Source organism: Primulina eburnea, chromosome 4, assembly GCF_022965805.1.
Source record: "Primulina eburnea isolate SZY01 chromosome 4, ASM2296580v1, whole genome shotgun sequence".
NCBI lineage: Eukaryota > Viridiplantae > Streptophyta > Magnoliopsida > Lamiales > Gesneriaceae > Primulina > Primulina eburnea.
The window spans coordinates 33,732,439-33,753,180 of record NC_133104.1 but is presented as its reverse complement, the minus strand read 5'-3'; the positions used below and the strand labels follow the sequence as shown (position 1 = coordinate 33,753,180).

The window sequence follows — 20,742 nt, the reverse complement described above, 5'->3', positions numbered from 1 at the left end:
GTGATGTAGAAGTTTGAGCAGAAAATTCATCAAATACGTTTGGAAATATTTCTGGATCTGAAATTTTGTGTTTTGCTGTTATTTTGAAAACTGCGAATTTTCAGTTGAGATTCTGAGAAAACTTTCAACATATAAAACGTAGTACTTTTTGATACCTTCGATTTGATATAAAATTCGAAATTTTGGGATAAGAAACGAGTGAGTTATGATCGTTTTTGTGAGACTGATCAAACTGAAATTTTCTAAAAATATGTTCATGATATGTTCTTGAAGTTTTATTGTTGCAGGCTTCGTTGAGTATCGATGGGTGATCATTGCTGTGTTTTAAGTATATCGAAAATGATGTTGGGATGATTATTGGTAGTTCGTTTCGTGTCGTTAGGCACTTGGTTGAATTAGAAGTCGTAGGAATTGATTTGGTGTCAAATGTTGTGTTCATGAGTTGTATTGTGTTGTTTGTGTTGCGTAGTTGTTTTGGGGCGTTTCTTCGAGTTTGAATCAATGTTATAGCATCCTAGGATGCGTCTTGAAGTGTTGGTTAATGGCCTTTTATGATAAAGTGAGTAGGATTAAGTCTCAAGTGTAGGGATTTCCGTTTTCTCGCGATTCCAGTACCTACACGGACCCCTACCCGGACCCGTACACGGGGTCCGTGTCTTTTTCCTCCAAAATGCGAATTTCCAGTACCTATCCGGACCCCTACCCGGACCCCGTGTACGGGTCCGTGTACACCCTTTTCAAAAAAAAAAATAATTTTTTTTTTTAGGATTTGCTTCGAGGTTTTATATCATGGTTTAGCACCTTGGTTAAAATTTATTTATGTAAAATATAGGATTTGTTTTGTGGTTTTATGCCATGGTTTAGTACGATGATTATGCGAGGTCAAGTCCTGAGCGAACTAGAATGTCATAAGCTACTTATTCACTTTGGTGGTGAGCTCGAGTACCTACGTCTAAGACATGCAAGTTAAGTATTTAAAAATTCATCTTAGTATGTGCAGCAACGGCCCCAGTCGAAGTCCAACGAATCCCTCAACGCCAAGTAAGTAAGTATGATGACGTGCAAAGAAAATATTTTAAGTTTTGGAGGTATGCTAAATGTCTTGTGACCAAAGTATATTTAGGATTGGATAGCGTTAAATTATGAACGGGGACCAACCAGCCCGTTAAATTATGAACGGGGATCTCATGTATGTGGCAGTGGATACGTCCCTGTCGGCCCAGTACTGTGGTTTGTCTGATCAGGCATTTATTATGTTATGGGTCACTTGCTTTGAAACATCCTCTACGAAAAATGATGAAGTTATGTATGCTCAAGTATGTTCAAGTATGCAAGTACGTTTATGAAAGTTTTCACGTTATGGTACGTCTAATTATGTATGTACGAAAGTTCAAGTTTATTATGTATGTTCAAGTTTATTGTGCAAGTTTAAGTTTCAAGTTATGTACGCTCTATTTTTAATTTGCATGTGGTTTTATTATGTAGTACTTGTTATTCCCAGTTTATACGTGTTGAGTCCTTAGACTCACTAGACTTGATCGATGCAGGTGAGTATGTTGATGAGGAGACAGGAGGGGCGACCAAGGGGCAGGCTTGGACTGAGCGGAAGGCTAAACCCGAGGACCACTAAGTTTATGTTTTTATGAAAAGTTTAAAATACTCTGATTTTATGTTGGATGTGAAATGTTTGAACAAGTATGTTGTTGGCAAATTTTAGTTAGTGATGTTGATTTCAAATATTATTATGATGAATGATGAGTGACGACCGTATGGATTTTATGTTTAAGAAAATTTTTAATTTTTCCGCAAATTTTGAAGTAGTAAAAGTACGGTACGTTACAAGTTCAGTTCTGGTTTGCTCAATTGGATCAGTTCTGGTCCGGTCAACTAGTTCAGTTTTGCTCAATTGGTAAACTGAAAATGCTCAACTGAATTTTCCCATCTGAAATAGCTCAACTGAACCTGGTCAACAGCTCAACTAAACCAAACTGATGAGGTATGCTTGCTGATTTCAGCCTATGTAGACCCCGTAGTTTTATCGTCATTTATTTGCATCTTACACTTCGATTCAGACTTTTACCTGTGAATATAATTTGTAGATCATCGTCTTAGCTTCGTAACGCATACTAAATCATTTTATTTGGATAATTGAGCAGATCAGGCAGACCAAAATATTACAAATGTTCATGCGCAACTGATTGCTGTTTTCGTGCAATTAGTTTGGTCTTTCAACTGTCAGTTTGGCCTAGATAACATCCAATTTAGCCCAACTGAAGTGAAATACAACTTGTTTTAAATTGAGCTTTCTATTCATTTGTCTTGGTTCCTGGTCATTTGGATAATGGACCTGCGAGATATCATCAAAATATCAAAGCTTGTCAGATTTTCAGTTTGACTAAATTCGACTTTCAGCTTCCATATTGAGTTAACAACTTCGCACTCGATAAATATGTTAGAAACATAATAACAAGTTTTGTTATCATCAAAATCAAGATTGTTATAGTTTCTAAACCCAAGAGTTTGATTTCGTGTTTGACTTGAAATGTTCGAACCTATTCACGAGCTATTAGAACTATTACTCGAATATTAAGGTTCGAAATCTCCAAACGTCTGAAAAGCTTGAAATGTGTAGATATATGTATATGTGTGTATATTTAATATAAAATATTATATTAATAAAATACTAAGGATCACGAGCTATAGAATAATTTTTGCACGAGTTTGACTTTATAAAGTTCGAACATGTTCAAGTTCTGCTCGAGTTCGAAAAGTTTGAATACTAATCAAATATTTATCGTGCCGGCTCAAAAAACTCGCGAACCCGATTTCTTCTTTTATAGCCCTAGGGTGAAGGCATCACAAGAACACACTGGACGGAGACCGAAGATGAACGTCTCGTAAAGGAATGGTGCAACACTTCCACTAATCTGACACTCGGCAATGATTAAAGCAACACTAGTTTCTGGGATTGGTTTGGAAGGAATATAACAATGAATTGCCAAATGGATGTGAAGAATATACACGAGACAACATGCGACAATATTTCACAGATGTTGCGAAACAAGTCTTCACACTTTCCAAAATAAAATAAGTGGACTAGAAGCATTCAATAAAAGATGATCGTTATTTGAGATGAAGATATTCATTGTGAAAGCTTTTTTACATTAAAATTTAGCAATTCATAATCATATATATTTGCTTTCTAGTATACTCAAACTCAAACATTGTTCGAGCAAGTATTGAGAGTTCATGGTCCGATAAGAAATCTAGGTCAATATTGAGGGACCAAAATGTAAAGATATGTTCATTCGAAAAATCCAAAGGAGTTTCGACGAATACTACCAAAATTGAATAATATTGACAATGGATGCTCTTGATCTACGAGACAATCTCATAAGTGACCAACTCTTCTAAAATCAACCGAACTGATATTCAGACTTAGTTCGTGTAATCGATTATTTGATTTAATCAAAATTTTGAGCACCATTGCCCATACCCATATAAACATAGTGCTCACTAAAAAAGGCATTGAAGAAAAAGTTCTAAGGCTATTTCCAACCACACAATTTATTTTGTACACTAAAATAGTGCGATTTCTGCATCAAATACAACATTCATCTCCAACCCATTTACTTCAAATCTTACACTAAAAAGAATATTCTCGAAATAATTTTTTTATTTTACATATATTAATTATTATATTTTGTTTAATATATTTTTAATTATGACTTTTATTAATATTTAAGTTTATAATTTAATAAATATTATATTATTATTTAAATAGTATTTATAATTTAAATACAAATATTCATAATAAATATAAATAAAAAATTTTAAAATTAATTAAAAAAATGAATACCCCTGCGCCAAGTGCAGCCCCATTGGATATATATAAGCTACACCAAAATGATGTAAATTTGAGGCAACTTTGAAGATGGCCTCAAGACCATGGTGGACACGAGCAAAAATTCAAAAACATGGCCCTTCCCACGGAAAATAAAAAAATTCAAAATATTGAACTCTCTTTCCATTGGTTCATTTAAAATCACGCGGATCCGAAACCAGTAACACAAAGCCATCGATTCGTTTTCGAATCCAACGGTTCACAGCACATGAGCAAAAAACCACACCCCCCACCACTGCTATAAAAGTGCTTTCTCACCAACGAATCGCTTAACATAACCCCACCCATTTCGCAGACGCACAAATCTTATTCTCCGGCTGAAATTATTGTTCATGGAGGCAACGGCAAAAGTAAAGAAGGGTGCCGGAGGGAGGAAGGGCGGAGGCCCGAAGAAGAAGTCGGTGACCCGGTCCGTCAGAGCCGGTCTGCAGTTCCCTGTGGGGAGAATCGGGCGTTACTTGAAGAAAGGGCGGTATGCGCAGAGGGTTGGAACTGGTGCTCCGGTCTACTTGGCAGCCGTTCTTGAGTATTTAGCTGCTGAGGTATGAATTTTGGGTTGTAGATGCTTAGCTTACATTTCGGATCCGTTTTAAACTTGTTTTGATTATCCTTTATCAATGCCATGTCTTGTTTGTGATGCATTTTATTCAATGTCTGATATTCAATTTTTACAAATGGGACATTGATTTCAACATCAGAATTTCCTACATTGGGGGGTTTGGCTCGCCCTATGGTTTGTTTATTTATATTATCTTAATTTTCCGTCCAATTTTGTTACATTTCTTGACGCGGTTCTGCCTATGTTCTTGTGGGCGTCTGCTTTAAGCATTTTGTGTCTTGCTTTTTCTGTGGGTATTGGAACCTTTAATCTGAATCTTTTTCCGCTTGGGTTAAAGGTGTTGGAGTTGGCTGGTAATGCTGCTCGTGACAACAAGAAGAACAGGATAATCCCTAGGCACGTCCTGTTGGCCGTGAGGAACGACGAAGAACTTGGAAAGTTGCTGCAGGGAGTCACAATCGCCCATGGTGGGGTGCTTCCAAACATCAACCCAGTGCTATTGCCTAAAAAGAGTGGCGGAGAGACGGCTGCCAAGGCCCCCAAATCTCCTTCTAAGGCTACAAAGTCTCCCAAAAAGGCTGCTGCTTAGTTTGTCTTAGGATTTTGTTGGTTAGAAATGTATGGTTCCTTTTGGGCTTAGAATGAGATGAATTAAGGTTGTAATATTTACAGATCTTTGTTGTTTTAGATGCTTTCTTGTGGAATTCTGTGAATGAATGAAACAACTTGTTTGAGAATTTAAGCCTGCAAAATGTGTCCATTTTTAGTTTCAATGTCTTTTGTGATTTGCTTATGAATGTAAATGAAGTGATTAATTGTGTCAAGTGGAACTGAATCAATTTGAAAATGTAAATGTGCAGCAAGGTGGTTTTCGTGGAAAATTGAACTTTGATGTGATATTCGCTTTGTCCATAGAATACCTTGTATTCGGGTCGAGTTGTTGCAATACGTGGTGATGACAAGTTGGCTGCTTATCTGTTAGCTTACTGGTTCTTGGTTGTGGCTTTGAGGGGATTTGGCATTCCATTTCTTTAGGATGAATATTGTTTACCGAATGTGGGCTACAGGGGCTTTGCTATTGTTCACTGTCCATGGAAAGTTATTTGTCATATATACAGTTTTTGTTACGTGGTGGATAGTTTCTGTGTTACATGGTGCCAGCGGAGGAGACTCTTGGGTGCCTCTTTTTCCAATACGGGTCTCGACAGTGTTGAATATTTGTTGTGATGTATGGCGCTTGGATTTGGATGAAACTCTTGATAAAACCTCCTCGTTTTCCTGCTGTGACTCCTCTCTACGCTTGAGGGATGGAGCTTCGGTTTCCTCTGTTTATATTTCTTTGATGCATCAAATTTAATTTGTCTATAACAAAAGTCACTGCAAATAAACTTTTAGTAAGTTTTAATACTTTCCGTATGGATAAGATTCAATATGTTTGAAATTTAACCGGTGATGATCACATTTCAGCACCCTGAATGAAGGAAAATGCATTGGTTGAGCAGAATTCATCATCACTCTTTTACGTCTCCTCTTCATGGATGGCTTATGTGGTGGCGGCACTCTTGCACTCAACTCTTCGTTGGAGGTCTGTTCCCCACTTTCTTTCTCGTTCTATGCTTGCTTTTTGTACACGCGCGACATTAGGGAATTGCACCGAAAGAACAGTATCTGGTTAACATGTTATGCCTCTGATCCGTTTGATAAAATGCTGGAATGAGAACAGAAGCTCAAACAAAAGTTACTATTCAACTCACGAATCAAATATTTATGTTGTCTAATGCATATCTGTCTGAATTTAGTAGTTTCAAAATGCTTGATAAGAAAACCATCTATCACTTTTCTGGGGCATTTATGAATTCTTTTCTACTTTGGCCGAAAATCATATGACCAATGTAGTTTAGAAACTGTAAATGTCACCTCTGATATGAAATCCTGGGTCCTCTAGTTATAACCGGAATCAGTGTTTTGTTCATATGAAACTCAGTGATGCAGTCAGTTTCTTCTGTCCTTCCCCTTTCTTCCAAATACAGTGTGTTGTATCTTATGAGTAAACACATGCAGTAATAGAGACAGAAAATTCTCGTATTCATTTACATGTAGGCAACGTTTGAATGAGATTATGAATGATATACGATATGCGGATGATAAATTGACACACATGAATAATATAAATAATTTACAACTCTTTAACTTTTGTAGAATTTGATCCAAACGTTTGGATAAAATAAAATTGTGTAATCAATTAATGTCTCATCATTCGCATCAAATGGTGTCATAATGTATAATATATATGAACATTGAAGATTTATGCATTACATATTGAATGACCATTGAGTGAAGCCTTTAACACACAGTTGAAAAAAGGGCTTCATAATCAAATACTCTGACCACGTAAAATCTAAGCTCCTTCAATACAAGCGAACACATTTGTATGACGGTTGTTTGCTTATCCTTTTTTCAGAAGCACTTCATAATTTTAACTTTGCATCTGTAAGAGAAGGGTCATACATCTATATACATAACTTGCCTATGTAGAATCATCAAGGTTGTTGAGTTTGATCACCCTGTTATACTGAAAGCTAAAGTCCATTAAGTTCTCCGACATCCGAAATATTGTGTTTTTTGCAAATAGAACTGGAAATATCATATACACAATTTTTGGAGAAATATACTTGAAATACAACTATTATAGTCGATATTTATTGATTAACATTTATTTCCATTTTTGATCGACATTTTATGTCTCCCGACATGCCAAATTTATGGTAACCATTAATTATTCAAAAGGTCGGTTGATCCACTGCTAGCATTTATTCCGTAGGGATATACTCTATACAACTTAAAGAAAGTTGTTTGATAAAGTAACATAGTTATATGGTTCCTATGATTTTGTATTGTATTTTGGTTTTGGTTAACAAAATATAGAATTATAGGAACCTTTCTGTATTCAACGAAAATTATCTTTGTTTGGGCATGGATTTAGCGCTGTCTTCCAATTCCAAGATGAGAAATCAATACTCGGTTTCCACCAATTGTGGCTTATCAAAAACCAACCATTTGAGTCAGAATTGATGTTATTGGGTGCTTACTGGCCTTCACTATAACAGAGTTGATCTATGTTTTGGTCACGGACATATTTCACATACAAGAGAGGAAAGAGAGCAAAAACAACAGTACAATCATTTTTACATGATTCAACATCAATAGGCTTACTCCACAATCTTGTTCACTGAGATGTCTCACTATATATTTTTCTGGACCAAATTAATGTCTCTTGAACTATGAACACTAATTATTTTCTCTTTGGTTCATTGGACCATATAAACCGAGTTACATAAATCTATTTTGGAGGGGCATTAATATTGTGCCCTCCAAACCACTCACTCAAAATCATGACTTGGGATTTGGGAATTGCAAAAACCTAATACTATGATATATTTGGACTTGCACCCGGTGAGCATAAAATATACATGGATCTTACATAACATACTGGTGGGAGCTATAAATCCAATATTATGTGCTGCACAGGAGTGTTTCATTCGGTATGACATAGACTAGACCATTATAATATCACTCAACATTACGATCTACAATTCTATAGCATTAAAGTATAGATAGTATACACTATATTGCAAACAGAGATTATAGTTTGTTTCAAGCGTACAATATGTGCTGTTCTTATCCCTTTTAAAATTCTTCAGTTTGATCACTTGTCAATCTCTTTGTTATACTAACTGCACATGCAAAGTCCAGCTCTGTGCGATCAACCACATGAAAAATATTTCCAGTACTATTGACATAATGTTTGTTGCTTTACATAAACTCTCTAGTGATCTTCAAATCTCTACGCTCTAGTGATCTTCAAATCTATTGTAACGTACCGTACTTTTTACTACTTAAAATTTGCGGAAGAATTAAAATTTTTCTTAAATAAGTCATGAACATCCAAAGTTTGATAAAGTAAACTGTACATCTCAAAATTTGTTGCAACGAAAGATCTAAAAATTTAAGTTTGACAAAAGTATTTGAACATTTTCCCAAAACTAAAAACTTGGGCGGTCCTCATGTCTAGCCTCCTGCTCAGTCCAAGCCTGCCCCTTGGTTCACCACCCCTAGTCTCCTCATAATCATCCTCACCTGCATCGATCAAGTCTAGTGAGTCTAAAGACTCAACACGTATAAACTGGAAGTAACGAATAATACGTAATAAAACCACATGCAACTTCAAAATAGAGCATACATACTTAAACTTGAACTTGCAATAAACTTGAACATACATACATATCATAGACGTGCCATAACGTGAAACTTTCATAAACATGCTTGCATACTTGTACTTACATAACTTCATCATTTTGCGTAGAGGATGTTTCAAAGCAAGTGACCCATAACATATTTCGTCTGATCAGACTAAACCACAGTACTGGGCTGACAGGGAAGATCCACTTCCACATACATGAGATCCCGTTCATAATTTAACGAGTGGATTGGTCCCCGTTCATAATTTAACGCTTTCCAATCCTGATCTAAACCCGTTCATAATTTAACGAGGTGGAGAGGTCCTCGGCCACGTTCACCGACTTCCAAACCCATTCATAATTTGGTCACAAGATATTTAGCATACCTCAAAAACTAAAAATATTTTCTTTTGCACGTCAACGTACTTACTTGGCGTTGAGGGATTCGTTGGATCTTGTTTGGGGCCGCTGCTGCAACATACTAACATGAATTTAAATACTTAATTTGCAAAACTTAGACGTAGGTATTCGTGCTTACATCCAAGCTCAGTCTTTTCCTTAGGACGTTCTAAATTCCCGTGACTCGACCTTGTTTAACATTGCACTAAACCATGACATGAAATCCCAACTGATCCCTAAGAAAATTCCCAAAGACTGGAGTACACGGACCCCGTGCACCCCTGCGGGTCCGGGTCCGTGTAGGTACTGTATCTGTATACTCGAAGAAAAAGGAGAACACGAACCCCGTGTCAGGGTCCGTCTAAGGGTCCGTCTAGTCTCTGGAATTTGGCACCGCGAAGACTCGATTGTACGGATTATGAACCGACACCTCGGGACCCATCCTAAGTTGCTACTACATTGACACCGCCTGTACAAATACCTTGAAAGACGATATCCAACCTATGACACAATACAACTCAAAACATGGAATTTGACACCAAATGGTTTCCTACGACTTATAATGAGTTCAAGTGCCTATCGACACTAACCGGCATACCCAATACCAACCCAAGATCATACTAAGCATACCTATACGCAGCAATGATCACCCGTCGATCCCCAACGAAGCCTGCAACAATAAAACGTCAAGAACACATCAATACATAATTTTCTGAAAAACGCAGTTTGAGCAGTCTCACGAAAAACGCAGTTTGAGCAGTCTCACGAAAAACGCCATAACTCACTCAATTTTTATTCAAATATTTCGAATTTAATGTCAAATCGAAGGTATTGAAAAGTTCTACAATTTTCATGTTGAAAATCGCAGTATTTTAAAATACAGTAAAGATGTGATTTTAGATCTAAAAATGGTTTCAAAAGTGTTCTAAACATAATTGCTCAAACTTCTACACGTCACACATGTATTTTTACACATAAATAACAACACAACGCATAATATGACGAGATCGATGCAGAAATAACATAATATACGTGCATTTGATGTGAAAAACTCACGATACGGCGATACCGAAGCAGAGACGGAGTGAGGCCTGATCCGGGACGATGGTGGCTCGATTTTTCTTGCACAAAAATGACGAAAACTCGCTGGAAATTACAGAGGGAAGGGGCGGCTGCTCTCAATACTAAGAACCCTAATATTACTCTCTCAAAATGATAAAATTCTGAATTGAAACTTGTGTGTGTGTGTTTTTAATTAGGAGAAATTATAGCTAAATTAACTAATTAAATTACTAATTAAAGGTTAACACACACTAATTTAAATCAAGCTCCTCAATTAAAATAATTACACACTAATTTTATAAAATTTTCCTCTTTAACAAAATAAAATACATAATGCTAACTTTAAAATTCTAAAAATCACTAAATAAATAAATAATGCATTTAAAATACTGAAAACTTAATAAATTATTTAAAATGCCCTTTCCTAGCTTTTAAAATAAAATACCGCATTTTAAATTGCCAAGAAACGTCACCGGTCCTTTCCTCGATCTTGCCTCGAATAATCGCCTGAACATGAAACTCGAAAAAACTTTTTACCGTGCATCATATAAACATGAATAATTTAAAATAATGTATTTAAATAAATCATGCATGGCTAAAAACTCATTTTAAACTTTAAATAAATAATTTAACAATTAAATAAGTGATTTAATAATTAAATAAATGCATGGGTTATACGTGTACTGAATTTGGGCACTACATCTCTACACTTGGCTTTTCTAATAAACATACAGTCATGCTTTTGTTAAACTTGATAAAGCAGGTTTACCTCATATTCTTGTTAGTTCTTTATGTTTCGAGGTCTTGGCGCCAAACCCTATTCCTTTTTTTTATTATTTTGAAAAAGCAAAAATTAATTAGTGCGGTCAATTTAGGGATGGCTATAGGGCGGGCCGACACCCCCGAATTGTATACTCGCTCCATCCCCACTCCTTTCGGCTTTGGAATAGTGGAGAATTCCCGAATTAACCCACGGGGATCAAATCTTCATCCTCGATTCAAAGGAATAATGGGACGGGGGCAAAGTGCAGGTTCGGGAAATCTCAGAACAGAACTTATTATTATTATTATTATTATTATTATTATTATTATCGGCACGGGTTCAGGGATATTATCCACGTACCCGTCCCGGACTATTTGAGGATTCAAAAAAATCCTCGAATCTGAATCCAAAATTCACTCCCCAAACCTGCCCCTTTTGGATTTTCCCCTCAAGGCCCCGAATCCGTGGGGAAAAAAGCCATCCCCGGTCATCTACATTTTCTCATCAAGAAGTTCCAGGAAATACGTCACATATTATAATAATCTCTATAAAACAATTGTGAAAACTGAGTTAACATATGGAGAATATAGCAAGTCAACATTCGAATAAGGGTTAGTTATCTCATAACGAAAATATATTCAGAATTGTCCGTACTGATGTGATGCATGAAAATATATACTTTAGAATGAGACGAATGGTACAGTAAAACTAAGAGACAGACAAGTAAAAAACAAAAAACAAAACTGAGATGCGTAAAGAAAATTCATTTGACTCAGGCTCTTCAACCGACTCCCTATTGATTCTTTTTTATCATATGGATTTCCTTTTCAATGGCCTTTCTCCAACCTCCATGACTTCATGCTTTGGGCAATTTTATGGTTCAAGTGTTAGTTGATTGCATCTATCATGGATATCTTGCTTGAGTTCTAGTTCCCCTTACAGCCTGCTCCATGTGATTGTGTCTGGATCTTTTTCCCTAGCCCCAATTTGATTTTGTGTCAGCTGTTTCTGTTGGTCCCAGGTGGGGCATCTGGAGGTATAAATATGAAAATAAACCGAGATTAATTGGAAAACCCCTAAAATTATTAGAGTAAACCAGAGGCAAGATGAAAAGAGTTTCACTATTTTATAGTATACAACCATTCCCTGTGAAGGACTCGAGAATGAGATGATTGGAATGAGGGGAGGGGAGCTCTGCAATGCGTATTGTGGCAATAATTATTACCATCACAAACCACCATCTATCAACCACCATCCACCCCATTAATTGCCGACAGCTTCAAGTTCCTTTCTTTTCAGCTCGTGTAGCATCCTCTTCAAATTTGGCATTTCTGCTCACCATGTTCTTTCCTGTCTTCAGGTTCAAAATCCTGTACTCATTCGTGACTTTGTTGTATCCAAGCAAGATCCTAACCTTTAGTTCTTGTCTAATTTGTCTCTCTTTACTTCTGGATTATGAGTGTAGAAGACAGATGCATAAATCTCAAGTGCTCCATTGAATGCACTATGAACTATCATTCTTTGCCGGTCAGCTTTTTAGGAAAAGTAATATGATCTTCCTGCATCAATGCATCGGCTGGAGTGGTTGGCAGTGATTTCAGATTCAGTTCTACCTCCCAATTACATCTTCTTGGTTGGCAGTGATTTCAGATTCATTTCTACCTCTCCAATTACATCTTTCTTCATTGGTCTGATTCTGAGGCAGTGGAGAAGAAGTGTCCATCTTGGATTGATCAAAATCAAACCGAGACAATGTTCGGACCACTTCATCCACAAAGATCAATGACATCTCTGGGAGATCTCCGGTTGGATTCACGGTCGGTAGAGGAGATAAGCATCTGAATAGCCATTGAGGTAAAAAACTTGAGTCTTTGGGATACCAAAAAGCCACAGAAGGAGTACTCTTAAGATATCTGAGTGTGCGTTTGGCTGCAGTATAATGTGATTGTTTAGAGTCCGCAAACATTATGTCTGGCCGACTAACGGTCAGATATATGAGTGATCCAATTAACTTTCTATATATTGTTATGTCTACTGAGATTCTCCTTCATCTTTATCAAGTTTTATTAGAGTGGCAGCCACATCACAAATCTCCATGCCAAATTTCTTTAATAATTCATTGGTGTATTTGGCCCGGTTGATGAAAATGTCTATGTCTGGCTGCTTCACTTCCAATGTTAGGAAGAAAGTTAATTCTCCCATCATTGCTCATCTCAAATTGCTTATGCATTATTTTAGAGAATCTCTCACAAAAATTTTGGATTAGTGGAACCAAATATAATGTCATCATCATAAATTTATATTAATAGTGAATGATCACTATTAATAAATTTAAACAGTGTTTTACCAACACTTCCAATTGCAAAGTCATGCTCAAGCAGAAATTCAGACAATGTATCAACAATTCCAGTCATAAAGTCATGTTCAAACAGAAATTTTTGGTAACCATTCCAATAGCTGAATGTTAAGAGACTGAGTTTATGAATTATGAACCCCAAAATTTTTCGTCCAACTTATATGTCATGGGATTTTAAACTCTCCAATTAGGCAATCATACTTGTTTATTTTCCCATGTCCTTTTTTTCATGTTCGTTTTTTCTTTACATTGTGGCATTTTACAATTTCGGTTTTAAAAAAAAGAATTTTATTCATTACTACGTTCTTTTTCTTTTTTAATCTCAGATCTAGTAATTCTTTAATTTCGTGTTATGCTATTTTCCCAATTTTCTCAAAATCTACGTAGGTTTGTAATAATTTTGTTTTGATTCATAAAAAATTAATAGGATTAGTAATGATAAATGTTTTTAATTAATAGGATTAGTAATGATAAATTTTTTAACTATGGTTATACCATCATTTTTGAAAAGTCTATTGCTGTCACTCTGTCTAGACTTTTTGTGAAGTAGTTGAATGGATCGTCTATGTTATTGATTCTGTCAAAATGGCAAGACATGTAATATTTAGATGATTATTTATAGTACTTTTACTATATTATCTGATCATGTTACACATTTTGAATATTATATGTTTTTGATGTTTTATTCTATAATTTTTGTTTGGTTTTTTTTTTTAAAAATATCACATTATAAAAAATATTAACGAGAGGGCTCCAATCCTCATGAAACCTGTCACAGGAATCTTTTAAATTTTCAAAGTCGAAATATTCTAAGAATATAAACTCTCTTTACAAATTCAATACTTGCATTTATTTTGTTTATCACTGACCTGGAATTCTTCTTCAGCTGACCCCAAGCTTGTTTTGTAGTTTCACAATTCACAATTCTTGTGAAAATGGGTTCTAAGACTGATGAATTGGTAGCGGCCAATGTCTTGTAATTTATAAAATTCCTCCCTGTGTTGTTGGATTTGTTCATAATAGGATCGTCTCTTAATGGTAGAGGATATTTACCTGTTTCCACAACATCCCAGAGGCCAAATGCCCCTAAGGTTTGTATCCATTTTTACTACCCAGACCAGGTAGTAGTTCTCTCAGTTGAAGCTTGGAGGTGAAGGGATAGAATAACCTTTGAGCAACAATAAATTTTTTTGAGTGTTCTCTTTAATGTTAATGCTTTTTGGTTCTCTCTCTTACCCTTGCAGCCATTAAAGATCTAGATTGCTCTAATACCTTATTGAATTTTAAAGAATCTGCAGATGCATAATGTGTTAATTATTATTGTTTTTTTTTGAAAGAAGCAGATGGATAAATTTTGAGAAACCCTGCTTTAGGTCAAACTAGTTTCCTGATTCTCTCTATGGCACATCCAGAAATGAGAAGCTAACGTATCTAAATTCGCTCAATTCTTGACTAAATGTCTAAATCCACTGATCATTCACAAATTGTATTATAAAATTTGAATCAGAAGGGAAAAAATAATAATAATTGAACTTCAAGAAAAATGTCAACTATTAACATGGTTTAGTTATTGGATTTGATGGATCAATACTATATAAATCTTGAATTTATAGTCATTTCAGAACTATTTCCACCTCACAATTCTAAACGTGTTTTACCTAATGCCTTTCTTGGCATCGGTGTCCTAAAAAACGGGTCGAGCATCTATACTTTTTCGGCACTTATGAAATTCTGTGTTTTTTCCTCTCACGATTATACCCGCTGAGGAAACTATTTTACATGATAGGACTTTCTTATGATACCAATGAAACTATTTTGAAGGATGCGTTTGAGAAGTATGGTGAAGTAATTGAAGGTAGGCTGATGGACCTAACATTAATACCACAGCATGTGAAATTATCACCGAAGGAAACTGACTTCCTTTTTTAGCAGTTAAGGTAATATGTGACCGAGTAAGTGGGAAATCAAAAGGATATGGATTTGTGAATTACACTGCGGAGCAGGCAGCAATTAAAGCCTTAAATGAAATGAATGGTCAGGTATACTCTAGTTTTAACAGTTTCTGCTATCTTGCCTCACTCTATCTTCTTCGACGTCATTAAAATTTCTTTCCTTATCTGTTTGCTTTTGTTAGTTGTTGGATGGCAGAAATATCCGCCTCCATCGAGCCGATGGGTGTAGAAGGGAACAAAAGTCAGGTTAGATATTCTTAAAGTTTCTCTGATTTAACTTCGTTATTCCTGATCTTTAAGTAGTAGAAATATGATCAAAAGATAATGCAACTCAACACAATGTTACATGGCTTCATCATTGAAACCTACATGTGTGATACAATGCCATGTCTAAAACTAGGTCAACTCTAGGCTTTCCTGCACATATTTTATTCGATCCAATTAGCTACTGCGAATTTGGGATGAGGTTTCTGAATTGATTTCAATATAAAGTCTGTGTACACAGAAGTTAACCTTGTCATGGAAATAAAATCGAAAATGCTTCTTAATCTGAATTTTTGAATTTATAACGAGAAACAACTGTATTTTTTGAAATCAGTTTGGTTAGAAATAGTTAATCAAATACTGAAAATCGGTTCTAGAATTGTGAATATTGCTTAGTACAGTAATTTTTGGAATTAGTTAATTAGAAATAATTAATAAACATCAACTAAATCAGGTCCTTTTATATTTTAAAAAAATTGATGAGTATGTCAGGGTGTTGGCAGAAAATATTTTCGAAGGACTTCAAATTTTTCGATGTGATACCAAAGATGGAAGAGCCAATGTTTTTTCATTATTTTGTGTCTAGTAGAGCAGACACTACTCATCTTACAAGAAAAAAGTGTCCATAGTAACTACAAGAATTTTGACTGGTACTTTCGTTAGTTTAATTTCCTGGGCTAAGCATTGTCTGCATGGTAACTTACATCTTTTGTGTATAATGATTAATTTTTCTTGCATTTCTGTATACTGATTCCCACGATTTTGTGTCTTATAAATAAATACTTTGAAAATTAAATGCAGAAAAGAGTCTGGAGACTAAAGAATCTGAAGGAAAAGAGAAGATATCCAGTTGTGATCATGATTGATCCTTTTCTGGTTCTTTCGTTTCGTTTTATTCTGTAGGCAGTTTTTGTTACGCCTTTAATAAAAATGGAATGATCGGCATTGGATAATTGTTGTCTACAATTATCCAATGTAGTTTCGAAATACGTAAGAACAAATGCATTGTAGTTGTGGATTCACCATTTGTCTGCAGGTAAAGATTTCCTATGTGATCTGAGTAGTTAATTGTGAGAGCCTATTTCCCAAGCCCAACTCATTTGTTTTTATTAATTAAGTAAATAATATAAAATAATTTTTTTTAAAAAAAAAGGAAAGAAAAAAAAGGATAAACGTGAAAGTTTTTTTTCTCTCTCCTCGTATTCAACTTCTCAACCGAACACTGTATATTTCTTTTTTTTTTCAATTTCAAATCTTCTTTCGTCGATTGTGGCCACACTGGTGATCGAAAAATTAAAGTAAATACATATTCGGAATCCTCTCGACAGGAAAAATTCGCGACTCATATAAACCCCTTGGAGACCGTCACTTTTTTTCACCGGAAAAGTTGGAAGAAACCTTGAGTAATATGTTTGAAGCTTGAATTCAAAGTTTTGAGCAATTTTCGAAATATCGGAGGTACAAATTCAGATTTTAAGATTTCGAATTTTTGGGTATTTTAATTCAATTGAGTTCCAATAATTAATATATATTAGATTATTGATTGTAGGTGCTATATCCGAGCTGATTGAAGGTATTAAGCTAATTTTTGAAATTTAATTAGATAATATTTCGAATTTAGCTTATTAATTGTGACTTATGATTTTTTTGGATGTTAAATTGTTATTGGGATGTGTTTATAGCATTAGAAATAGAAAATGAAAATTTTGGAAATTCCTAGAAAATATCGAAAATTTCAGATTTGGTACGATTGAATTTTTGAAATTTCAATTTGTATATTATTGAGGAATTTAGGTTTATTAAGTTAAATAAATCGTTATATTTGACTTCGCAATGAGTTTTAGAAATTGTAAAGCCTAAATTAAGAATTTTTGGAATATTAGGCTAAATTTTCAAATAATAGAAAAATAAATGGAACTTGATATGAAATGTATTATTTGCCATAGAATTGGATTCTTCGAGAAATTCTTAAGATATTTCGGTGGTAAATTAAGGATCAGTTGAGGTACGCATGAACTATTTTATTATAACGTCTATAGCGATGTGGAATGACGTTAAGTATTTGTAATGAGTTGAGGCGTGCTTTATTGCTTCTGTGAATACGTGATTGCATTCATGCATTTATTTCAATTGATACTATTAGTGCATAGCATTTCAAGCCTTGATTCCGTTGATTGCTATCATTGCTGATCTGTTGAGCTGTTGCATCATCTATGGAGCGAGTGATATGATTAGATCACTCTTGACATCTTATCGATGGAATGAGTGATAGGATTAGCACACTTCTGATGACTTCTAGAGGACTGACCGGGTCGCTACTGGACCCTCGATGCTACGTGCATGGATGAGCGGCGACATGATATTACATTGCTGCATTCCTGGCACGGGTGGCCACTGTTCCTGTTGATGATGCGTTTCATTTGGACTCCATTTTGGTATCCATTATTTCGTTGTTACCGACACACATTGCATTGCCTTTCATTGCATTTTACTTGATTTTATTTCGCGTCAGTTATAATTGTTATAATTTTACTGGTTCGTCGTACTGGGGGGTTGTTTTGATGCCGTAGCAGATTATCCAGGAGGATTTGACGCGTCTGGTGGAGCGCCAGGTAGCGGTGCCCAATAGTTGGATTGTTGAGAGTTCTCAGCTATTTAAGTAAATATAAGTATGTATTATCTTATCGAGTTACATATTTGCCATGGGATACCCTGCGTAGTTGTAGTGTTACTTTTACGATATTTTGAATTGATGATGTGTGATCAAGCTTTGTCGGCTCTGTATGTGTTAGTCCTGTTATGACTTTATTTCGAGTATATAAATATTGTTTGTATTGTTTGGAAATTTTTGGGATGTCCTACTTATGGATAGGTCATGCCGAAATTTCTATTGACCCAAAAGGAAAATTTTTAATCGTTTTCGCTGTTTACATTAACAAATCCTGTTTTTTGAACATTTAACGTTAATCAGGAGCACAGATCCCCACAGTTGGTATTAGAGCGTAACTGGGATATGCTCGAATTAGAGTCTAGAGCACTTGAGACTAGACACAAATAAAATGATTGCGTATGTGTTTGACTATTTGCTCTTGTTTGAACTATGTGCTATGATTTATTTTAATTAGCCTGAGTTAGCACTGTTGATTAGATTTTGAACTTAGTTTAATAACTATTTATGAGACTAAGTTTCAGCTTTCCTTCGGTTCTTTCGTGCTTATTAAATTATTTTGCCTTAGTATTAAATCCTCCTGTCTTATAGAATGACACCTGGAGGAAGAGGCAAAAAGGGAAAAGAAGTTGTCCAGGAGTCGGAAGCCCAGAATGTCAGAGGACTTGAAGATATTGTCAGGGGTAGATGTGGTCATCCTGCAGCCCAGGTTGCTAGAAACGTGGAAGAAGAGGTGAACCAAGAAGTTGAATAATTAACTCAGAAAGTTGAAGGGATGCAGTTGATAATATCACAATTTCAAGAATTACGTCCTCCCAAATTCTTTGGCATTGAAAGTGGCGAAAAAGCAGTGGGATGGTTGAAAAGTATAAACCATATATTCAATTTGCTTGAATATTTCCAAAGTGTCAGACTGAAGCTGGAAATCTATCAGTTAAAAGACCGAGCACAACTCTGGTGGGAAGCTGCAGAGGAAGCACTGAAAGCATCTGGTGAAATTATTACTTGGGATGTATTCCATGCTCAGTTTACTCAAGAATATGCACCATCATCTTATTATTATGCTAAGGAAGAAGAGTTCAACCAGTTGGTGCAGGGAAATAAAACGGTTGTTGAATATGCTTCTCAGTTTTATGCTTTTTTACCATATGTGCCACATATTGCAAGAAATGATCAGTCCAAAATTTCCCGTTTCCTGCATGGGCTACAAGAGACTATTCATACTTTGGTGATGATTGGATCGCCTAATACCTATGTTCAAGCAGTAAAGATGGCGAAGAAGATAGAGGCTAGTCTGCTCAGAGGAGAATCACAACCAGTTCTATTTCCAGCTTCCACTTCTCAAGGATCTGGAAGTCATATGCCGATGCCAGCGTGTTTACCTCCTTACTAGCCTCAAAAGTCATCCCAGCAACCGAAACAACAAAGATTCAAGCCAAGAGGCAAACAATTCAAGAACAAAACACAATCTAGCTCTTCCAACTCAGGAAGTACTTAAGGGAGCAGTGCTGTTGGGTCTTCGAATGCTGTGTCCTGTGATCGCTGTGGTGGAAGACATTTTAGCACACAGTATGTAGGAGTTCAGGGGTCTTGTTACGTCTGTGGTCAAGTTGGGAATTATGTCAAAGTATGCCCTAATGCACAAAGACAGCAATTTCAGCCACAACAGTCTGGACATGTTCCTCGAGGACCAGCTTTCAGGCCGTATGCTCCTGCACAGTCATTTCAGCAGTCCGGTTATCCACCACCTAGAGGTCCTCCTCAGCAGCAATTTAGAGTGCCACAGCAGGCTCGAGTTCATGCATTGACTCAGGATCAGGCTCAAGATGCACCATGAGGAGTGATTGCAGGTATTTGCTATGTTTTTGATTATCCTGCACGTATATTGATAGACACTGGAGCATCTCATTCATTTTTATCTGCTGCATTTGTTAATGAGCATGAGATTGCTACTATTCCGTTGTTGGATACTGTTTTTGTGGCTACTCCTGCCGGTGTATACTTGATGTCTCGCGAAATAGTCATAAATTGTGTGATTATATTTGAGGATAATATTATGAACTAATCTAATGAAGTTAAATATGTCTGATTTTGACTGTATCCTTGGTATGGATATATTGACTAATTATCGAGCTACTGTGGATTGTTTCCATGGAATTGTCATATTTAGACTGTATTATGGCAGCAATTGGAACTTTTACGGTTATGATTCACAATCTCGCATTCCTTTAGTATCAACAATGGAAATGTTCAGATTGTTATCAATAGGTAATGAAGGATTCATGATTTATGCTCTCGATGCGGCATAAGAAGAACGATTGAAAGTTTCTGATATTCCTATTGTCAAGGATTTTCCTGATGTATTTCCTGATGAGATTCCAGGTTTTCCGCCTCAAAGGGAAATAGATCTTAGCATTGAACTGATGCCAGGACAAATCCTATTTCTAGAGCACCATATCGTTTAGCTCCGACAGAGTTGAAAGAACTCAAAGAGAAACTTCAAGATTTACTGGAAAAAGGCTATATCAGATCCAGTATGTCGCCTTCGGGAGCTCCAATATTGTTTGTAAAGAAGAA

The 20,742-nt window shown here is 35.8% G+C and overlaps 2 protein-coding genes across 3 annotated transcripts; both read left to right on the top strand.

Moving 5' to 3' along the window:
• The first annotated feature begins 4,167 nt into the window (after positions 1-4,167).
• Positions 4,168-15,479, top strand: LOC140830978 (histone H2A.2). Of its 2 annotated transcripts, none has more exons than XM_073194602.1 (5): positions 4,168-4,446; positions 4,801-5,857; positions 5,931-6,048; positions 15,214-15,315; positions 15,416-15,479. In XM_073194602.1, exons 1-2 carry the CDS (start codon positions 4,237-4,239, stop codon positions 5,050-5,052), a joined length of 462 nt encoding a protein of 153 aa, XP_073050703.1. In that variant the 5' UTR covers positions 4,168-4,236; the 3' UTR covers positions 5,053-5,857; positions 5,931-6,048; positions 15,214-15,315; positions 15,416-15,479. The 2 variants fall into 2 exon arrangements, with proteins under 2 accessions (XP_073050703.1, XP_073050702.1); XM_073194601.1 differs by having other exon boundaries at positions 15,214-15,320.
• Positions 5,931-16,565, top strand: LOC140830979 (glycine-rich RNA-binding protein 4, mitochondrial). Its single transcript, XM_073194603.1, has 5 exons — positions 5,931-6,048; positions 15,068-15,136; positions 15,214-15,320; positions 15,416-15,479; positions 16,299-16,565. The coding sequence occupies exons 1-5, from the start codon at positions 5,949-5,951 to the stop codon at positions 16,361-16,363; spliced, it is 405 nt and encodes a 134-aa protein (XP_073050704.1). The 5' UTR covers positions 5,931-5,948; the 3' UTR covers positions 16,364-16,565.
• Positions 16,566-20,742: the final 4,177 nt, after the last annotated feature.